A 22,959-nucleotide genomic window follows, 5' to 3' on the forward strand; every position below is an offset into this window, starting at 1 on the left:
TCCGCGAATAGTGTGCAATGCACCCCTAAGTTGAAAGCGTGTAATGGTTGCTCGGTGCACCCGCAGTGTAGTTTTTCACTCTTGTTGGTCGTCCCCATGAAGTGTTCGATCGATGGTCGTCATTTTCAACATCAAAACCTGACGTACCCAATATTTTTCATCTTCAACCTCTTTTCCTTGTCTCCCTCATAAAGAGGGCTCCGGCTCTAATCTCAAAGACAGCATTATATTTGACTGTACTCTAAAACCCTTTCAATTGTGTTTAGATATATCATCAAATGATAACCGTGTATCACGCGAATTGTTACGAAGTTACGTATTGCCAATTTATATGTTCCGCATGCACTTAGCTGCTCTCAAGCCTATTGACCCACACTTTCCCTTCTGAACCCCTCCCCCTCATGTTTATCCTGTCTTCAGTTTTCTGACCCTTTAACGGTTGATGGTCAAAACCATTAAAAGCTTCACAAAGAACTCGTGATCTAAAAAAAATTGAGAAGATAATCCCTGATCTGTAGAATTCTATGGTAGAATTACATTACTATAATTGTTTAGATGCATTACCAGAGAAGTCCCTCCGGGAACTACCACGTGCTGCCTCATTTTTATGATCGATAGATGGATGGTAAATGAAAGAAAATGAATGGTAAATTTCGTCCTGGCGTTATGTCGTCACAACAATAAATCGAAGAGCGCCTAGTACATCATCACCAATATAGCATTCAAGTTAATTTGTAATATCTGAATCCCGCAATTTGTCGGAGAGCCAGGGATACGTCAAAATCGATTCGATACTTACACTAGCAATACACGAACCACCTTCAATTGGAAAACAAAACTGATAACGGCCTTTTCTGAGTAATGCGTCACGATTTCATTTCTCTTTCTAAAATGCATGCAATCTTTCATTGCTTCATCGGTAATATTCAGATTCATATTCACATTGGAATACTAAATTGGAGCAAAAATATGAAACTCACAATACATCCGATCGAAACTGAAGCATTGCAAATCAGGAATCTCCTTTTATTGGACCATATTGGATTTAATAGTCTGAACATGTTTCTCAAGTGAGAGTTTCTTTTGTGCAAAAGGTTAAAGCAATAAAACCAATGAAGTACCTACCTGTAAATACTTTGCAAGAGATGTTTTTTCCTCTTTGGAATCGATACATCCGAGAGCAACGAGAATTATTTTCAACCTTGATTTGTCTATTTCTGTTGTTAAATGTCTTTTGAATTCTCACTTGCCCTCCATTTCTTATTATTACAAGAAGTGTGTCCTTGTATTCATGCATGAGGTTTATTTTGATTCCTTGTCTTTTTGGCCTGGTGAACTGTTTTTTAAAAAAAGTCTCTGGTAAATCTCTACAAGCTATAAATCAGATGTTTACACCCAGACCTAAGTCTGAGCTCGGAAGAAATTCCCTAAGGCACAGAGATCCCCTCATATGGAACTATATGGACAACACGATTAATGTTTCGAGTAAAAAAAAAAAATTGTTGTCACTTACTAAAAAACTTTGAGTGAGGACGTTTCGGTTAAAATACTATAACCTTCTTCAGCAATAACATGGCTGCGAAAGCAAATGAGTACTTCAAAAAGAGCCGCAGAAACGTCACTTGGGACTGCCAAGGGCCTTGTAAACATCTACCACCTGAGTCAGCAAATTTAATTCGAGCCACGATTACTTCGATCTTGAAAAACAGCAAACACTCGCGCCATCGCAACATGACAAAAGATGAACTCGAAACCTTACAACGATTATCAAAGGATACATCAGTTACCATCCCACCAGCAGATAAAGGTCGTGCGGTTGTCGTGATGGACAGCTGCGACTACTAACAAGAAATCAGTGGATGGTTACAAGATCAGAACACTTTTTCCCATATGTTTTTGTAGCTGTTGGATGTCCTCAGCTAACAGTTTGATCTGGATATTTGTCACATCTGTCATTACGATTGAGTTTGTAAGTCTCTGATTTGCATCACTTTCTTTTGACATTATTCTTTGGGATTTTAGTTTAACGTTTGATGTGCCCAACAGATATACTTCAATAAAAAAAATTATTACACGACTCGGGCAGTCAGAGGGCCAATAACTAAAATCAACCAATCAAAATGCTCTATTTGCGGTCAATATTCTCTCAGTATTGGACCGGGCACTGTCCCGAATGGTCCCGAATGATACCGGACTTGTGTCCCTTTGAACTTCAGTCGTATAATAAATCTCTTATTAACCAAGCTTGCTCAGGACCGTACTGGAAGAATATCGGCCCTCTGTCTTTTTTGTAAGGACCGAGCTGCGCTCGGTCCGTACTGTCAAGACCTCGGACCAATATTTTCCCAGAACGGCCCTAGCGCTTGGTTAAAAAGATATATATATTCATATCCTTCCCCTCTAAGGTCAACATTTTGATACTCATTAGAGTCGTAAGGGAGGTGACCAGAATGCAGCCAACAGGAGATAAGCAAATCCAGCAAATACGGTGAGATAGATCTTCAAAATTATGATAAAAAGAAAGAGTTTCTGGCAGAGATCTTTAACAGAATTTTATCAAATTTTTAAATCATCCTTTAAATGATATTTGTCTCACTTCCTCATTTGTTAGTTAATATTAGGAAAACATGAATATTTCTGATGACCAGAAATACTTTTGAGGAAGAGATGCAGTTAATAAACGTTTAAGAACACCATGTCTTAAATTTTTGCCGTCCTTTAGACTTGGCATAAGAGCATGCGCGGTGATGGTTCCCCTGCTGGGTGTCACGTGGCTATTTGGTCTTTTATCGCCATTACACAAAGCTTTCGCTTACATTTTTAACATCCTCAACTCTACTCAGGTAAGTGTTTAATCCTCTTTCATGAATAAATTTCTCTATATGGAGTGTCTAGACTACGTATATGGATAATGTCTTTTCATGAAGTAAGTTGATACTGTAGCTCCAGTAATTGTAACTATTACAGAAGAGTATACAACTAAAAAGAACATAAACATAGTTTCTGCTCCACTCTAATAATTAAATAATTTATCTACGTCATTGCACTAGCTCTGAGATATTTGAAACAGAAAACAAAAACCAACACCTTTCACTTGCCTAAATTGAATCGCATATTAAGAAAAGAAGAGATTAAGTTGGAAAACTTTTCCTCATTTAAGGGTTTCCTGATTTTTTCACTTCACTGTGTGCGAAACAGCCAGGTAAGTCTAATATAGAAAGAAAACATGTGAGTAATGAGATTTTAAAACTTGAATATATATGCGTCTGTGCGTGTGTGTTGGGATGCTTTCTTTTGTTTAATTTTGTTTCTATCTGCAGATTAAAGAGCGGTTCAACAGAAAAGTCAACACTGTTTTTCCATCTGTTAACAAAGGAAATTCTACAAAGAAGAGCTCACAGGTTAATCTTAGTGATGTTGGAGATGCAAGGGGAGTTGAACCGGGGTCTTATCATTAATATGAACTGAAAAAACACTCAACTCAGGAAACGGGTTTAGGACAGGTTGAGAATTGGAGTAAATGTTTGTAGAGTGGCAGTTGTTCCTGACAATTGTGTCAGATAGTCTAATCCATATTAAGCCAGCTTTCTAGAGTCATCCGCCTTTAGCGTTGTCTAAGTTCTCAACTAGATGCTAATAGCTTCTCTTGATGGAAAATGAGTACCTCTAGCCTATAAAAGGTGTTCACGATATACAAACTCTTTAGAAAAGGATATTATTGATATTTGTGTCAACGTGTCTAACCTATATTATTAAAAACTGGATCATTGGATAATGCAATTCAAGACTTTTTATTGGCTTAGCCATTATGGTATATGAGCCAATATACCATAATCTACAAATATGGTAGGCGTACGCGTCAGCTAAAAATCAAAAGGGAGCTAAAAAATCCGGTTTCTTCTTACAAAATAATAATTCCTTGGGGGCGTTTTTAATAAAACAATTATTCCACTCGCGCTTGTTGGATGTAAGATGATTATAGCCAACTCGGCGCTACGCGCCTCGTTGGCTATCTATCATCTTATATCCAACGCGCGCTCGTGGAATAATTGTTAACTAGACCAGCTTTCTAGAGTCATCAGCCGTTAACGTTGTCTAAGCACTTAAATAGATGCAGGCAGCTTCTTTAGATGGAAAACAAGTACTTTAATTTTAGCCCATCGTATGTGTCAACAACACGCACAATTCTTCAGGAAAGTGGGTTAGTTTATCCTGATGAAATATTTTGGATTCCGGTTGTTATGATTCATCGTTATACTTATGGGTAGTCAGTCTTCTACATAATGGTTAGTTCAATTCGTGCGATAGATATGATTGCCCTTCAAGGGAAACTACAATATAGTAAGATGTCAGTAAATATCATATCATGAATTTGTTATACTCATTTGCCTCTAAATAACATGAATTATTAAAAACTAAATCATTGGATAATGCAATTCAAGACTTTTTATTGGCTTAGCCATTGTGGTATATCAGCCAGTATACCATAATCTACAAATATGGTAAGCGTACGTGTCAGCTTAAAATTAAAAGGGAACTAAAAATTTAATAAAATTTAATAATTTAATTCAACGTTTTTAATAAAACAATTATTCCACTCGCGCTTGTTGGATATGAGATGATTATAGCCAACTCGGCGCTACGCGCCTCATTGGTTATCTATCATCTCATATCCAACGCGCGCTCGTGGAATAATTAAAGAACTATTCACCGAAGTGGAGGTGGTTAGTGATGGATATTTACCGAGCCGCGAAGCGGCGAGATAAATATCCACCGCTAACCACCGACACTGAGGTGAATAGTTGTTTTAGTATATACTAAAACAGTGAGATAATATACACCACCAAAAATTGATTTTAATTCATACGATTCCAACATTTCAACATTTTCCCGCGCGTAACGATCCAACGCGGCTCGGATTGCGGTAAGTGATTTTTTGTTGTGAAAACTGCCGTCTCCTTTTTTCGCTGACGGATAAAATTTCTGAAGACATTTTGTTTAGCTCTGGTGGCGACATTTCTTCAAATGGTGTTGCAAACTCTTTCTATATTTGAAACCATTTTGTAAAAAATACCATTCAACTTTGATTTTGAAGTAAACAAGTGAGGTTACGCAAGATTAATTTGCATTTGTAAACAAAACCTTTTTCATTGGTTTTTATCAATAAAGTCCCGGTTACCATTACCTTTAAACACAGCCAAACCGAATTTAGTCGCTTTCTCTGTGTTTTCAGGGACTGCTTCGTTGTTATTTGAGTGATTTCTTCGCTTGCCACGGATGCAAACCGGCACGCCACTTTTTCTCGAGTTGTTCGGAGGTAAATAGCAAAGGATATTCGGAGTTTAACTAGCCAATCAGAGCGCGCCCTCGACGCTATCCACTGTTTTAGTACATACTAATTAACAACTATTCACAGAAGTGGAGGTGGTTAGTGGTGGATATTTACCGAGCTGCGAAGCGGCGAGGTAAATATTCACCGCTAACCACCGACACTGAGGTGAATAGTTGTTTTAGTATATACTAAAACAGTGAGATAATATACTCCACCAAAAACTGATTTCAATTCATACATTCCAGCAACGATTCCAAGATTTTCCCGAGCGTAACGATCCAACGCGGCTCGGATCGCGGTAAGTGAATTTTTGTTGTAAAACCTGCCGTTTCGTTTTTTCGCTGACAGATAAAATTTGTAAAGACATTTGTTTAGCTCTGGTGGCGACTTTTCTTCAAATGGTGTTGCAAACTCTTTCTGTATTTGAAACCATTCTGTGAAAAATACCATTTAACTTTGGTTTTCAAGTGAACAAGTGAGGTTAAGCAAGATTAATTTGCATTTGTAAACAAAACCTTTTTCATTGGTTTTTATCGATAAAATCCCGGTTACCATTATCTTTAAACACGGCCAAACCAAATTTAGTCGCTTTCTCTGTGTTTTCAGGGACTGCCTCGTCATTTTGAGTGATTTCTTCCCTTGACACGGACGCAAACCGCCACGCCATTTTTTCCCGAGTTGCTCGGAGGTAAATAGCAAAGGACATTCGGAGTTTGACTAGCCAATCAGAGCGCGCCTTCAACGGTATCCACTGTTTTAGTATGTACTAATTGTTAAATATTCTCCAGCCAGTAATATGAATAAAATCACAGTTGTCTTATTAGGGTATGAGACAGTAATCTTTGAAATATTTCGGTTCATTTTCGCTTTTATCGTTCATCATATCGTAAAGAAAAGCAAAAAGGCATTTAGTAAATTAAGTCGAAGTATTTATTGTAAAAGTCATACCCAAAGGTTACAGGTATAAAGCTCCCCGATTCCACCAATTTAACTGGTAAGCGACCGAATCGAAACAAGCGAAACGACCAAAACGGAAAGAGCGAAACGACCACAACGAAAGGACCTTAACGACCAAGACGAAACAAACAAAACGAAACGACCTTTATGACCAAAACAAAACCACTACAACGATCGACACACGTAGAGGTTGAAGCGTCGCAGAAAATGGAGATTTCACATCAAATATTCTCTCGCATTTTATGGCCGTCAAACGTTACGGCTTTCTCACGAAACTTTATTGTTTTTTCCACCATGCGATTAGTTGAAACTACTATTTGACACTTCTATGTAGTTTCCGGGACGGAACGCAAGCCATATCAAATACCAAAGCATATATGGAAAGGAGAGGTAGAAACAGATAAAAGTATTCATTGACAGCATCGATCCACATTCGTGATTTTTAATGAACTAATGTTTTTTTTAAGTAAAGGCTGATAGTTTCTAAAGAAACTGTTTGGGGCTGCGTCGGTGGGGGTAATGACGAGGCGAGTGACGAAGGGCTAACGCTCGAAACTTCAGCTTTTATAATCGTAACAGTGGGCAATTTACCATTTCAACTTTTTTGATATATTCAAATAATATTTTTAGGGTTCCCATTACCCCACACGCCAATCCGATGGCAGTCAAGAGATAATTTAATTGCCTTGCGACGTAGATCAAGAGTTGACCATAAACGAAAGGAGACGGATATGACGGTTGACGCCTGACACCTTTGCGTATTCATTTTGTTATTGACTGGGTTTTGTATATTGTTTGGTCGTCCCCATAGTTTGTTTTTGTCGTTTGGTTCGCTTATTTCGATGCTCCCGTTTGGTCGCTTCGGTGGTTTCGCTTGTTTCTTTTCGTTTTGCTCTTTCGAGTTTTCGTCCATGCCATTCAGCTTGGCTGTTAATGGCTGTCCAAAACCCATTTTTTTTTTTTCATTCAAGATCGATAGGTCTGGTTAAGTGTGAGTATGTAAACATGTTTGTATTGTTGTAGACTCGCGTGTATTTGTCAGGAATAATTTCAACTGAGGGGAGGGTTGCCAGGGAGACTTCTCAAAGTCTGTGAGAACTGCAACACGGGTTCGTCTGCCGTCATTGCATTTCGATAAGGCTATGAAAACACGGAAAAAATACTTCTATTTCTCAAAATAGCAAAGTTTCGAAATAACACACCCTCTGGCCAGTTGAAGCAGTGCGCCTAACCATTATACAAATGCAAGGTGAGCAAGGCTTTGAAGCATTTCCGATATTTTTGCCCCGAAATCATTTGAACTTATTTGAGTTTGCTTGACAGGAAACATTGATGAAGCTCTCAGAATTCCCGATGGGAACTTTTATTCAGTCAAGATGTGCTTACTGCACCGTCATTATTCTAAGATCATCTTTCTCTCTTTTTTTCAGAATATTGACTTTAAAGTTTTCAAAAAACCTTGGGGTCTGAAACAGGTTTTCTTAATACGGAAACATTTTCTCTTAGCTAATAGTTATTAACCTGTAATTTTGAAGGAAACAGCCAATCAGAAAACTATTTTGAACTACCATGTGCGTGTTTTAGCATAACAGATTACCACTGTCATCATAATATGCATGATTCATATCCACAAAGTATAGCAATGGTGCCTCGTCATTGTGAATGTAGCGATAAATTATTGCTATGAAAATAACAACTGAAGGAGAATAAAATTTCGAGTAGTTTTTATTAAAAAAAAAACCGCTGATCAAATAACATATCTTAAACTCTTATCCCCACTATTCACGACAACGACATAAAGCTATGTGTATAATCGAAAGCCCTTGTGCGTGAAACAATCAGTCGCGTTATGTTTCTCTACACCACCTAAAGTGTGTCAATTCATGAAAGGGAAAAAGTGATCTCAGATAGATCTGTTACAAGCATTTTAGTCTAATGGCGTAATTCTCTCGAGGCAACGCATTTGGGCCCTAAAAATGAATTCACTGTTAACTGGCTAAATAAACAAAGAATGCTAGTCAGTAATTAATACTTAGATCTTTACTTTTAGCCCCGGGCTACATCATCAAGAAGAAAATATAGTTTTCGCTTTGCCATCACGCATCCCACGTTATTATGTTAAAAGAGTTGGAAAATCTGTTCTGGAACAGTTTCGTACCAGTTTTATTTGTTTTATTTAGATCTTAAACGGCTACAAAAGGCATACTGCGTCTTATTTTCGCGGAGACAACTGACTTCAGTAGTTCGCATGACAATCAATTTCCCGCATAAAATGCTTGCAATTGCAATAAACAGCTGTTTCTAGCTCAAAACAACACTTTCTGTGTGACCTGTGAAAGATTTCCAAAAGATAACAATCAACGAAGCCTTCTTCAGGGATACTGGCAAGGTAAATTTGTGGCGAATCAAATGCTATAGCAATTTTGCTAAGAGGTTGCGTTTGGTTCAACTAGATTCAACTTGGCAACAGATAGTGTTTTTATTTTCCTATGAGTATTTCGATATTATGCGTTAATATTCGCTACAGTAGAAGACGTAGTCTGAATTGCAGCGTTTACGCAAAACCGTATTCAATTATGAGTAAGAAGTGAACGGAAAAAAAGAACCAAAAATATATCGGTGTTTCGAAGGTTTTTGTGAAGTAAATGTCTATTTTAAGAAAGCAAAAATACACTTTCGTGCGAAACAGCGATAGGAACATCAATAGAGCTCTTTGTTTTCACGATGGCAACCATTTTTTCACAAAAATGCTCCAACTGCACCGTTATTATTTGAAGTTTATGTTTACGCCTTGTTTTCGGAATTTTCCCGGAAAGTTTTATAAACACCAACGGTAATGAAACAAGTGGTCAATTACGAAAACATATATCAACATATGTCATGTGAACTATCATGTGCGTATTCAAGTGAAGATAAGAAACCCGCTCATTACTAGTAAAGGAAAGCATTAGCTCGTTAGTTTTAGACGATCAAATCAAACAAAGTTTTTTGACTTACTATGCCCAATTTTATATTGACGAAAAAATTAATGTGTATCATTTAGAAAAATTTGTGGAGTATGAAAAAAAAAAAAAACAGGCACAGTCTGTGGCTTTGCACCACTAAGCCGGTATATGTGCTAATATTAATAAAGAGAAAAAATCTTCATTGATACACCCGTTTTCATTGGAGTTATTATTATCGCGAAGTGACTTCTGTTATGCTTACGCTCTGAAAAGACTTAAATCTTTGTAAACTGGCTAAATAAACAAAGAGTGGCAATAATCATTGATGAATTTTTGCTAGCATGACTACTAACGAAACTTAATATCTCTACCCTGAGGCTACATCATTTAGAAAAAAAAAAACGATTAAAACAACTTTCTGCTCTGTCATTACACGTCGCTTGCAACCCTATGGAGAGAGTTCTAAAAGTTATGCTGAAACGCTTTCTCGGAAAGATAATTTCATTTTGATCATGTTTGTTTTCCCTAAACGTCAAACGAGTGTTAAAAGGAGAAATGCGAGTACATTTTAACTGGAAGAATCTGATGTTAACGATTTGCATAATGGTCAAATTGCCGCATATGTCTACACTCAAAGCAGCTGGTTCCAACTAATCTTTCGAAAAGTTGTGAAAAGATAATTCTCACAAGCCTTTCACACCGAGAAAGAACATTTTGAAAGATCTTCAGCGACAGCAAATTTGACTAAAGGCTCTCTTTGCTTCAGTTGACAGTTGCTCAACGCATACAGGGGAAAACAAAATGATGATGACCAGAAGCTTCCATTTATGGGGAATTCTCGTGTTATCAACAACTCTCCTGAGTGAGTGCGAAATTTGTTTTCAAAAGATTTATATTCTTTAATATATATCATAAGTATACCCGGATGAGCCGAACCTATGGCTCTCCAAATAGTGTTCGCAAATAACAAAAAAGCAAAACAGATAAAGAAAAATTGAGTGAAACCATCTGAGAGCGCTAGAACCAGAATGGTGTTAATTAAACAAGTTTGCCCTTCATCACAGTTGACAAAGGCGACTTCCATTAGGAAGCCAATTGACAAATGATTTTAAGGGATATGCTTCAAGGAGCTAATTTAGCAATGTATTCCTAAGCTCCAACCTTTTAGTCTAATTTAACTCAGGAGTCTTTCATAAAATATGTAAAGTTTTTGCGCAAATACGCAAATGGTGATGGTATAATTTAAGCCCATTTTTTCACTTGAAATGACATGAGAACTCTGGGATAACCAGTGAATAGTAGTTAGCGTTTGTGAACATATGAAAATCATATATGTGAACGGCGGTTAAAGAAATTACTACGAGGACGATCTTCGCAGTTATAAACACTACTTAGCCAGTAGGGCCTGAAAAAAAAAAAAAATTACCAGGCCTGTGCGGGATTCGAAACCATGACCTCTACGAAACCGGTGTAGTACTTTACCAACGAGGAGTCAGCTTTTCAAAACCTCTCATAATTCAACGATTCTAGTAGCTGAACAACTATATCTCTAGTGTTCTTTTAAAATGGTACAACGTAGTTTTTCTATTGCATTTTCAACTTTTATTTTGGTCCTAAGTAGCTACACTGATTTATTTTTCTTATGAATTTAGTCGAATAAACAACAATGGTCAATTCAAGCTGTTCGTCAAAAATATTTTTGATACTCAGGGATAAAATAGACGATATGCAGAAATATACTTGGTATTTAGAGAAAGCATATTTCTAGACATTTATGTTACACAGCTCAATTATGGGAGCACGGCGTCATTCTTTACTCTAGCCTAGAGACACCTGCAAAATGGCACAAAAAGAGGATATATACAGGTAGTGTCAGATAGAACTTGAATGTGTGGATTGCTTATAACGTGTGGGGATTCATCAGTGGAGGGGGTTGTGTCAGCGGCTATCGGCGATCGGAGTCTTTTGTGGGTAAGCATCTGTGTTAAATTACACCCTTTTCGATAGGCAACGAGAGGTGTTTCTTTGAATATGGCCTGTGTGTTGGACGATGTCAAGAGTATTTGATGGTGCTCCTTGAGGATTTTGTGGATGTTTGGCAGTGCTGGGTTGTAAATTATTACAAGTGGTACACGGTCAGTGGAGTAAATAGGTTTGCTTGTGAGCGCTTCCTGCCTTGATGTTCTCCTTGCTTAATTATACATTCCTTAATCATATTCAAAGGCCATATTCAAAGAAACAACTCTCGTTGCCTATCGAAAAGGGCGTAATTTAACACAGATGCTTACCCACAAAAGACTGCGATCGCCGATAGCAGGTGACACAACCCCCTCCACTGACGAATCCCCACACGGTATAAGCAGTCCACACATTCAAGTCCCAGTTGACACTACCTGAAAAATCTGTGGTCGATCATTCAAAACTAACAAAAACCTCAAAATTCATTTCTCTCATAAACATAAAAAGCAGAAACCATCGCAATCCACTAGTCCCGGATTCTGGCCCTGTAGGGCTGACATAAGATGCAACTGTTGCAAAACATACGGGCAATTTACAGGGTCAGTTAAAAGCAGCACTACAGGAGAAACGATAACACTGCGACAACGCATGTCATGCAAGACTAGGAATGTAATATACCTGATTGAATGCAGCAAATGTAACGATCAGTACGTAGGCGAGACAGGTCACCCAATTCACCACCGTGGCAATCAGCACCGTAGCGACATCAAGGGTGGACATAAAAACATACCCTCTGTCAGACATTTAAGAACTGTGGCGTCGACCATCTTAAACTTACGGTTATTGAAAAAGTTAGAAGTCAAAATCAAGAAATCAGAAAAGCAAGAGAAAACTATTGGATATTACGTTTCAATCCTACTATCAATAAGCTTACTACATGAGTTATAACTACTTTAATTTATCTATTTTAGACACCATGACACTTTTCGCTTTTATCTATTCTATTTTTTTTATATGATTAGGTCATGACACGTTTACTGTTGACACGAATTTTAAATTTGAATATTGCTCATGTCATTAGTATGGTCCTGAGGAAGACCGAGACGATCGAAACGTCGAGCTATTAAACCAACAAACCTACATTGGAGTTGGCCTCTTGACCATTACATCTCTGCTCTTCTATATATATATATATATATATATATATATATATATATGTTGAGTTACGAAAATACGAAAACTACGTTTTCATCCCCACAGGCCAGTTTCGTGACTGTTCATTCATCTGGAAATTTTCTTGATAAGAGTATTCGTAGCCATCGCTTATATACTATACGAATTTGCATAAGAGGCGTGGCGATAGAATTAAATGCGTTGTTCGGTTATTACGCATGCATGCGCAGTATCGATTCGTTTCTGTGGCGGCATGAGGACACGAGTTCATTATGCTCACTGAGTGATGATAATTCAGGTCGGCAGCGATACCATACAACAAAACGTCTAATAAGATATAGTACAATATGTTTATGTGCTCACTTTGCTGTAGCGGTGAATTCCATGAAAACTATAAGCTTCTCGTATTCAACAATTGCCTAAATCTTTGTATCAGCGAAAGTCTTGCCTGACTCTTCTTCTTGTCCTAGTTATTGTCATGACTGGTAATCATCATTTGTGTTACTTTATTTATTAATTTTTTTTTTCAGGCCTTGGGCTGGGCGATGATGTATGCAACCAAAATATATGTACATCGGATTGTCATAAAAAATATATTAATGAAGCTCCTTGCAATCCACTTCAGTGTTACAGTGGTAATAATTCTTGTTTTATGAATTGCAAGACGACAGGGTGCAAACAGAATTGCAACAATGCAGTTCAATTATGCGAGATGGATCTGGAATGCAGCGAAGGGGACTGTGAACAAACTTGCAATGCTAAAACATGTAAACTGAACTGCAGTGGAGGAAAGTGCAAAAAACAGGAATGCTCTGAGGAAGTAAAAATATGTGAGATGGGTCAAGATTGCAAAGAAGGGGATTGTGAACAAACCTGTGGTGCTGAAAACTGCAGTCTGACTTGCAGTGGGGGAAAGTTTAAATTACAAGAGTGTCATGATGAAGGAGAATTATGTGCAATGGATCTGGAATGTAGCGAAGGGGACTGTGAACAAACTTGCAGTGCTAAAACATGTAAACTGAACTGCAGTGGAGGAAAGTGCAAGAAACAGGAATGCTCTGAGGAAGTAAAAATATGTGAAATGGGTCTAGATTGCAAAGAAGGAGATTGTGAACAAACCTGCGATGCTGAAAAATGCAATCTGACTTGCAGTGGGGGAAAGCGTAAATTACAAGAGTGTCATGATGAAGGAGAATTATGTGCAATGGATCTGCAATGTAGCGAAGGGGACTGTGAACAAACTTGCGATGCTAAAACATGTTAACTGAACTGCATTGGGGGGAAGTGCATAAAACAGGAATGCTCTGAGGAAGTAAAAATATATGAAATGGGTCTAGATTGCAAAGAAGGGGATTGTGAACAAACTTGCGATGCTGAAAAATGCAATCTGACTTGCAGTGGGGGAAAGTGTAGATTACAAGAGTGTCATGATGAAGGAGAATTATGTGCAATGGATCTGCAATGTAGCGAAGGGGACTGTGAACAAACTTGCCATGCTAAAACATGTAAACTGAACTGCATTGGGGGGAAGTGCAGAAAACAGGAATGCTCTGATGAAGTAGAAATATGTGAAATGGGTCTGGAGTGCAAAGAAGGGGATTGTGAACAAACTTGAGAAGCTAAAACATGTAAACTTAAATGCAGCGGGGGAAAGTGCAAAAAACAGCATTGCGGCAATGGAGTACAAGTGTGCAGCATGCATTGTAACGCTATCGATTGTACACAAACGTGCGACAGTTCCACATGCCACATGGTAAGAAGCTGGCCTAACAATCCTCAGGGTGAGATCACATGTTCTGGGAGTGGTGGATGCTGTGGAAGTCTTATGCCCAGTTACGACTCATTGCCTTTCACGAAGGGAGTCTTTCATACCCACTGTGACGTAGATAAACATTGCAGTTGCACTAAATGTCTAAATGGCTTCTGCAGCACTTCAGATCTATACATCTCACATATCATCACACCTGCCTTTTCTACAACAGATAAAGTTTCCTCAACTGAAATTCTAACAGTGCAACGAACAGGAAACTCCTATACTTGTTGTGAGTAAAATTAACTAAGTGAATTCCAAAGAGAATACTTTTTTGTGTTGGAGTGTTCGCGATTCTTCATATGCATTTCTTTAATGGTTCATACTCTTATGCTTTACGATAAATTTCCAATTTTGGTTTTAATTTCATTTTGATAATTTGCTTTCTCCTCAACACTCAGTTATTTTGCAATTATCCTCGTTGTCACGGTTACCTCTCCTTTTACCATCACCATTACCATCGTCTTCAGCATCGTCATTAGGTGTAGAAGCATCAGAAACGGCAGAATCAGAATCAACCCCAACATCAGAATCAGCCCAATCACCAGAATTAGTATCAACAAAATCATCAGTATCTTTATCATCACCACCTTTATTGCTAGCAGCAGTATGGTCATTAGGTGTAGAAGCATCAGAAACTGCAGAATTAAAATTTAACCCATCATTAGAATCAGTATCAATAAAATTACCAGTCTCTTTGTCATCAACATTATCATCGCCAGCAGCAGCATCGTTATTTCCATCCCCATCCCCCGTCATCTCCGCCAACATCAACTTGGAATATTCCGTCATTGACATCGGAAGCACTGAAGAATTTGGTGGGTACATAAGTATTGTAATTCCTCATTCTCTTTGTAATTATAATTATCATAGCTTCTGCCAATCGCCAACACTCTTGTGGTTGCTTTACCACAGACAAATGATTCTATTTCTAAACTCACTGAAATAGACATCAAGAGAAACAATTCTTTGAAGGTATGATTGCACGTATTGCTCATCTATCACATGATTAATATAATTTTTAGATATTAAATAAGCAATAGTTAAGAAAGTTACGTCTGCAACTGAACGCAGCAATCTCGCAAGCTTCAAAGGTCTTTTAAACATGGACCGAGGCATAGGAGTTTAAGCGCGTCAATGAAAATTGAAATAGAATGTAGACAGGGATACGTCTTCTAAAGAAGAGCGGCTGTTCCACTTCACTATAATGATGATGGTGATTAATTTCGATCTTGATCTGTCAAAAAGCTTTTTTCTTTCTTAAAAGAGTGCCAACGGGACTGCGAGTCTCAACTGAGAGCCATTCTTTACTTGCCAACAGTTACTCTATAAATCCAAACTGGGAGTAGTCCTCATTACCAATATCATTACCTTCGTCGAATTTTTTGAACTGTAACTTCCAGCTGATTTTGTTGAGGTAAATGAATTACCAAGTACTTCAATTCATAGTAACATGCATAAAGAGTATTTTCGTCTTCACAGGAGGCTGTGCGTGTATTTCAACACTTCACCGATAACCTCCTGAACATAACGAAACCCCATGCAGGCCAACTAAGTAATAAAGAGGATGAAACAAAAATAGAATCCATCTTTGAGGTAGCAGTCGTCTTCGAGGAATTTGCTCTTAATTATGGTAAATACCATCTGAGTGGAACGAATTCATCTGCAAAGATAACTAGTCAAACCATGGGTGAGTTGAAATATTCAGAGATTTTATGATTGATTAGCTAGTGACTGACTAACTGACCTATCGATTAATTGAATGCTCTGTCTACTGCCTGCTGGCCAAAAGAAATACATACAAATAGAAGCCGTAAGAACACAGTAAGTTAGCCTGTTACTCGTCTCAAAGGTTAGTTGAAGTAGGCGCATCGAAGAAAGTGGTCGATTAATTATTTGGTTTTGTTCGTGCTGTTTGTTTCTATATTCTTAACATATCAGAACAACAGTATATTAAATTTGGGTCAAATAAATCAGGATCGCGTTTAAGTTTTTGTAATGTTGTAATGCTTATGTACGTACAAAATAAAACAATATTAAAAAATGTTAATAATGATAATAATAATAATAAAACTTCCACATATGGTAATGTTATCTCACAATTCCAATCATTATCTAGCATTTAGTCTTCTCCTTCTTCCTTCTTACAGTTGTGGGCATTCAAAAAGGTTATCGCCATGGGACTGACTTCTTCCTCAAGGAGGAAGAATGGCAAGCTCGTATAAATATTTCTGCAAAAGACTTTGCTGAGAATGGTTTGTGCTAACCAAATTTTTAACTCTAACTTATACAATATCTTGTTTTGGATTTTGCTCCATTATCTATTCTTTCACGGTTAATCAACAAGCAAAATTTAACTGAAAATGATGACATAGCTAAGGAAATACGAGCGCCCAGATAAGTAAGAACCCATCGTTAATTGCACTGTTAAACCCACAGAAAGTTCGAGTTTAATGACCTAGTTGAGACGTTGGAGGAAAACTCGAAAAATGTGCAAATCACTTGCGTCTGGCTCGTGGCGGATTTGGAATACGTGTAAAGCTGGACTGATCTCATGGTATGGGGTTATACATAGGACATTTTTACACAGGCTAATTTTTTTTTTTAGGGTCAGTGGTTGTTGGGTGTGTTTACAAAGATCTCCATGAGTTACTGCTGAGAAACAAATCCATCGGGAAAGAAACTTATGGTTCAAGGTAACGTTAAAAGATAAAATATTCAAAAATTAGTTTGTGCCTAACGTGTTTATAATGAATGATTTGGATATATCAACAAAGTTGAAATGGTAAATTGGTCACCGTAATGATTACAAAAGCTGACGTTTCGAGCGTTAGCCCTTCGTCGGAGCGAATAGAGGAATTGTGGGTTGTGTGTGCTTTTAAAGGCAGAAAATGGAGCTACGTTATTGGTGGGTGCATGGCAACGAGAAAAACATGAATAAATTAGTGGAATGAAAAGCGTTCATTGATCCCTGTGGGATTTAGAATGCCGGTTTGAAAGATGAGCTTTTGTTCAAGATTTTTACGGCTTTCCGTGCCACCTAAGTGCAAGGAAAGACCGCAGATTGCCATATGTTGCTTAGAATGATTGGGTAAATTAAAATGTCTAGCGACTGGTTTCGATGTGTCCTTGTCATTCCTTTCCACGTCTCGAAGGTGTTCTCGGAATCGGTCACCTAGTCTTCTGCCTGTTTCGCCGATGTATATCTTTTTGCAATAAGTGCAAGTTATGCAATAGATTACATTAGCGGAGGTGCACGTGAAGTGATCGGTGATCTTAATGGATCGTTTAGGTCCCGATATTTTATCAGTGTTGTGAATGAAAGGACACGTTTTGCATCGTGCACGAGCGCATTTAAAAGTGCCTGGTTGCTCATTAGTCTGAAAAGAACTTCTGACCAAAAAATTGCCTAAGTTTTTGTCGCGTTTGAATGAAATGAGCGGAGGCTGCGAAAAGATAGTGCCTGTCTCTGGATCGTTTTGAAGTAATTTGAAGTTTTTAAGAATGATGGATTTAACTGAGTGGTTGTGAGGGTGAAACGTGAGAGTGAATGGAATGCGGTCGGAATCTTCCTTATGCGACGTTTGTAGTGCTGAATGTCGATCAATACGTTGAGCGCGGTGGTAACCCGCTTGAACGACGGAAACAGGGTAACCACGTTCATCGAAGAACTGGCACATTGACTCTGATTTGTGGTGAAAATCAGAGTCATTACTACATAAACGACGAAGTCTTAGAAACCGGCAGTCTAAATCCCACAGGGATCAATGAACGCTTTTCATTCCACTAATTTATTTATGTTTTTCTCGTTGCCATGCACCCACCAATAACGTAGTTCCATTTTCTGCCTTTAAAAGCACACACAACCCACAATTCCTCTATTCGCTCCGACGAAGGGCTAACGCTCGAAACGTCAGCTTTTGTAATCATTACGGTGGCCAATTTACCATTTCAACTTTGTTGATATATCCAAATTATTTCGTTACTCCCACCGACGCAGCCCAAAACAGTTTCTTTCGAAACTATCAGCCTTTATTCATTTATAATGAATGGCCCGCCTTTTTGAGTACGTCTGAGGACAATTTCCAATGGTTAAGTTGCTCTTTAAACTCTCAAAAAACGCAAAAGGAACTTACTTTTTATCCACATATTTTATAAAACGGAGCTCTACAATACAAAGCTAAGGGGTACCACAATGCATTGCCACGAAGCTTGACAGCATACTGAGGTACGTTTACTGTAAAAACAACATGAGTAATTTTTAGAAGAGTTTAATTTTATTTGTAGGTACGTGAACACTAAGATAGTGACAGCAGCTATGAATCCCAAGCCCGAAACAACTACGGCAAGATGTCATCTTGAGGTTTAGAAACCTAGAGGTAGCAGTATGAACATCGAAAGATAATTTTGGATCGTCTGTGTTGTGTTGGTTGGCTTTTAAGAGAATAACGTAATATAAAAATATTTTTATAGGTTGTTGACAAAAGAAAGCATTGCATGTTTTGGAGTGGCTTCAAAATAAGGGAAAGCATTTATATGGTTTACGATTGATTGAAAGAGCATATTTCATCAGAATACAAAGCTCGTAGCTAAAGCTGTCGCACCATCTACCAATTTGTATGATGTCCGAGAGTTACTGCTGCGTTTCCCCCTACACTTCTTTCGTGCTGTAGCCGCTTCCTGCTTGCTTTACAAAGGGACAGAGCACAGCCAAAGCTTCTTTATTTGTTGAATGCATTTATTTCCATAGCATGCTTTAAGATCATATATTTCTTCAGTCCAAAGTTGAGTGTAGGAATTGGAAATTATCACTCGAACAATCTTTCGCACTGTAATTGTTATTGATGTCGGATTGCATTGTTGGTGACAATTCTTGACGTAAGATAATCTGAGATGAAGTCTGACCGATCAAATTCTGTTGACCCGGGCTAAAATTGTAATCGACCTAAAACTCTTTATCTGGTTAAGGTGGTTACCATATTCTTGTTGTCATTGAGCTCAACGCTTTTACTGCCCCCGAGTTTCAGGAGGACACTTCCGGAAGCTTTATACGTTGTTGTTTTTTCTTGTTTGTTTCTGTTACCAACGCTATCTAGATCTCTATTTGGAATACACGTTTCTTTTTGTCTCCCTCCAAGATATACCTTTTCGTTAGTTACTATCACCGAGAAGATACTCATGGTTTTTTTTCTCTGAAAAACCAAAACAAAGGTAGTCAAAACCGTAATTTATAATTGAAACCCCGATTTTTTTGTATAAGATCATTATTCTCATCTATAACATAATTTTATAGTCCAGACGGGTTTTCAGAGAAGGGTTGTTATGTGGATCCATCGAATAGCAATTACGAAGAGACAGTTTGCAGCTGCAATCATTTGACTCATTTTGCTGTTTTAGTGGACTTCAGCGGTGGCACAAAGGTAATCTTTTTTTAAAGTTATTTTCAAGTAATAGGTCCGTGTGGTCAAATAATGTATCGTCCTCTTTTTTACGTTTATTTGCGCCACAGCTCTCTACCAAGGACATCACTATTCTGGAGATCATCACGTACGTAGGATTGAGCCTTTCTATTATCGGAATGCTATGGACAATAACTCTGTATTTTTTCCTCACGTAAGTATTGTAATCAAAAGATCGGGAAAATACATTAATACATACATTTTTTCACGGCGACTACGATTGGAAAGGCCTAGGTATTAATTAGAAACTAAATTTCGTTATAATGTCAGTTTTTTCAATATAAAAGCTCTATCTCAACGTATTTGTTGACTTTGCTTGTCTCCTGTTGGCTGCATACTGGTCATCTCCTTAATGACTCGTACAAGTATCACCAAGTTGATCTTGAAGCGAGGAAAATATTGAAGATTTTTGCATTAGGGTATGGTTGTTGCACATTTCAAGTCATATACTAAAATCACCGACGATGATATGATGAGAAAAATGAATAACCCGTATCAGAAACTTACCACTTCAATTGTAATCACGAATGTGACAAATATCCAAATCAGATTGTTCTCTGAGGACATCCAACAACTAAAATGAAGAAATGAAAATTGAAATAAAATTAAGGTAAAAATAAAAATGTGAACATACCAACTGCAGTTCTTAAGAATGTACAGAATAATACAGCATTTTTATGATTATGTGATGATAAGAATAGGGTAACGATCGGAAGGGAAGATTATGGAGAAAAAAGGGAATGTGACAAAAATAAATATATGGACTAAATAATAATTTGATTAAAAGTGTTTGGAAGATTGGTCATTTCAATTTCTCTTCCTCTTCTCTGCCCAGCCTTGGTCAGAGTATCTGTAAAAATTGACAATATTGAAATCCTTATGAGAAGGAGTTTGAGAAAAGTTAGTAAGGATACCAAAGCAAATTATAAAAAAAAGGCCAAAACTTCAGCAAACAAAATGAACAATGTAAGAGAAGAATTGGAAGATAAAGAGAGAAAGAAAGTTGCGCCTCTTACAATTTGTTACTGGTATAGCTTTGTATCCCTTCTTTCCCAGCAGCGATACACAGTGAAATGGCCACCATAACCAGGGGCAAACCTATTGCACAATTTTACAGCAAAAAGGTGACTTAAAATTATTCAGATATTTAAAAATACAATTTACAACAGTGAATGTATCAGGTAAGTTTAGCTGTAAAAACAAAGTACCCCATGACATGACTTGATACATGTGCATCTTGGTGTTGATGTTATAAACTTTTACAACAAACAGATAGAGATAAATTCCCTCCACCAGCATCCAACAGAAAGCAGCCATCAGGAAATACTGCATAAGAGCTGCTACTATGACACATACAGCCTACACAAAGTGGAAACGAAAACAGCAACATATGTCGTTATTTTCATGTTTTGTTCGATTATATTATCTTTGAATATATTCTACAAAACAGAAAAGCTGCCCACCTTGTTTTCTGTGGCATTTATTCCGGTAAGAAATATTATTTGTCCAGCTCCTAAAGCCACGGCAAGGCTTAAGCGTATTTGAGACAGAGGTTGACGGACATCTCCGGTAAAATAAAAAGTAATATACAGTCCTCTTATGATTGCCCCAAACTATTTAGTTGGAATGTGGTGGTAATTCATATGACGCGTCATGTTGAGTCTGAAAACGTCTTCAAACAGTGTTTTGTTTAACTTTGATTGTGATAATCGCTTCCCGGTTAGCTCAATTGGTTAGAGCGCTGGACTGTTGTGCGGGAGGTCGAGGGTTCGAGCCCTGGCCGGACCAACACTCGTGGTCTTAAAATGATTGAGGAGAATGTGCTACCTTTCTATAATATCAAGAAATGGACAGACATTCTAGTCTTCTCTGATAAGGACGAATAATCCGTAGGTCTCGGCTCCTGCATCTTTACTTAGATAAATATAATTTGATCAGGCAGGGGACGTTAAAAAACGCACATCACGAGATTACAGTCATGTGGTCTGGCCTTGTTACTGGGTATTGGGGGGAGGGGGCATCTATAAATAATTCGCCTTTGTTGATTGTAAACTGCCACTGGCAGTCTGGTAGAGTCCCCCACGCAGTATTGTAAAGCGCATTTGATCATATCCACATGTTAATTTGCGCTATATAAATGTTAATTCATTTATTCAATCATAAGCATTTTATTGTCTCGTCTTTGAATTCCGTTTATACAGTGTTTTTACGAATATTACATGATGGCATCATCTATTTCTACTTTTTAAGGAGTTAAAATCCCTTTAAAATACCAAATACTATTTTCTTTTGTAATAGTAGTAGTTACAGCTGACTGTTAAATGTTCTCATGAAAAAATTCATGGATAAATAAACCAAAGAGGAACAGTTCCCTGAATGATCAGTTCCATCGCTCAAACGTAGTACCCTTTCCGGTCACAATCCTTCGATCACTTTGGATTCAAAGGAAGAAATTGAACTAACTTCTTGGAAACAAGTCCGATTTGCAGCACTGTGAAATAGTAATGTAGACGAAGGTTGACGAATATCGCGCTTTATTCTTTCCATAAATCGAGAGCGAGGATGTGGGTCATAAGATGCCTAGCAGTCCAATCACACCCACTCTGTGACTGCTTATTTTTTGGTTTGTTTTGCTTTGTTTGTTTGTCTTTGATTTGTTCTGTTATCTATCAATTTCGTTTTCTTCTGTTTTAATACTTAGTCAATATAGTCAGCACTGTAAATAAACAACCTCAGGCGCCTGGCATGCCAGCTGATAGTCTGCTGCTAAGAGATCGTCCGATAAAAAAGCAATTGGCCAAAAAGCAAAGCTTAGAGAGCAAATGTGGACATTAACAAGCATCCTATTATTTTTCATACTGCGCATCGATAAAATATTTTTTGACCCTCTTTACGGTCCCGAACAGCATATGAAACCAGCTTTTTAAGGTTGCTATCGCTGAGTACTAAAAAGCAATGTTTTCTTCTTCCATATAAAAAGGTGAAACTCTTAGAGTCTGCTCTTTTCCGCTGGTCTATTTACTTTCCGAGAGACTAATCTGAAGACAAATACTGACGCCGACGGAGGTTATTGCTTGAAAACCGTCATTTTCATTTTGAATTACATGACGAAACTAGCTAGTAAAACTTCGCAAAAACGAATGGGTGGGTTTTAGAATGAAATGACCTTGAGATAGTTTTGATGACTAATCCATTTTGTGTTAAAGGTCGTAGTGGCATTGCTCAAGGGTTCTGCTCGGCATACCTTGGAATTCCAGAGTGATGCATCCAGAGAAAATGATGGAAATAATATCAAAATACTTCTAGAGAAGACCAGGGTCGAAA

The 22,959-nt window shown here is 37.8% G+C and overlaps 2 protein-coding genes and 1 long non-coding RNA gene across 8 annotated transcripts in view; 2 read left to right on the top strand and 1 right to left on the bottom strand.

The window, feature by feature from the left end:
• LOC148736978 (uncharacterized) overlaps window positions 1-22,959 on the bottom strand; it is a 323,637-nt gene that overhangs the window by 190,247 nt on the left and 110,431 nt on the right. The window lies entirely within an intron of this gene.
• LOC111344542 (adhesion G protein-coupled receptor D1-like) lies at window positions 2,405-5,396 on the top strand. The gene is made up of 4 exons (XM_088750772.1): window positions 2,405-2,488; window positions 2,723-2,843; window positions 3,161-3,202; window positions 3,321-5,396. The coding sequence occupies exons 1-4, from the start codon at window positions 2,451-2,453 to the stop codon at window positions 3,456-3,458; spliced, it is 339 nt and encodes a 112-aa protein (XP_088606898.1). The 5' UTR covers window positions 2,405-2,450; the 3' UTR covers window positions 3,459-5,396.
• Window positions 9,668-13,630, top strand: LOC148736988 (uncharacterized). Its single transcript, XM_088749223.1, has 2 exons — window positions 9,668-10,096; window positions 12,897-13,630. Exons 1-2 carry the CDS (start codon window positions 10,036-10,038, stop codon window positions 13,628-13,630), a joined length of 795 nt encoding a protein of 264 aa, XP_088605349.1. The 5' UTR covers window positions 9,668-10,035.

Source organism: Stylophora pistillata, chromosome 2 (genome assembly GCF_964205215.1).
Source record: "Stylophora pistillata chromosome 2, jaStyPist1.2, whole genome shotgun sequence".
Lineage (NCBI taxonomy): Eukaryota > Metazoa > Cnidaria > Anthozoa > Scleractinia > Pocilloporidae > Stylophora > Stylophora pistillata.

Excerpts from the sequence above, each read along its gene's own strand:
- LOC111344542 (XM_088750772.1), top strand. The coding sequence starts at position 2,451 with ATGCAGCCAACAGGAGATAAGCAAATCCAGCAAATACG. Across the intron at positions 2,489-2,722 it reads AAGCAAATCCAGCAAATACG|ACTTGGCATAAGAGCATGCG; the intron begins GTGAGATAGATC and ends GCCGTCCTTTAG. Across the intron at positions 2,844-3,160 it reads ACATCCTCAACTCTACTCAG|GGTTTCCTGATTTTTTCACT; the intron begins GTAAGTGTTTAA and ends TCCTCATTTAAG.
- LOC148736988 (XM_088749223.1), top strand. The coding sequence starts at position 10,036 with ATGATGATGACCAGAAGCTTCCATTTATGGGGAATTCTCGTGTTATCA. Across the intron at positions 10,097-12,896 it reads GTTATCAACAACTCTCCTGA|GCCTTGGGCTGGGCGATGAT; the intron begins GTGAGTGCGAAA and ends TTTTTTTTTCAG.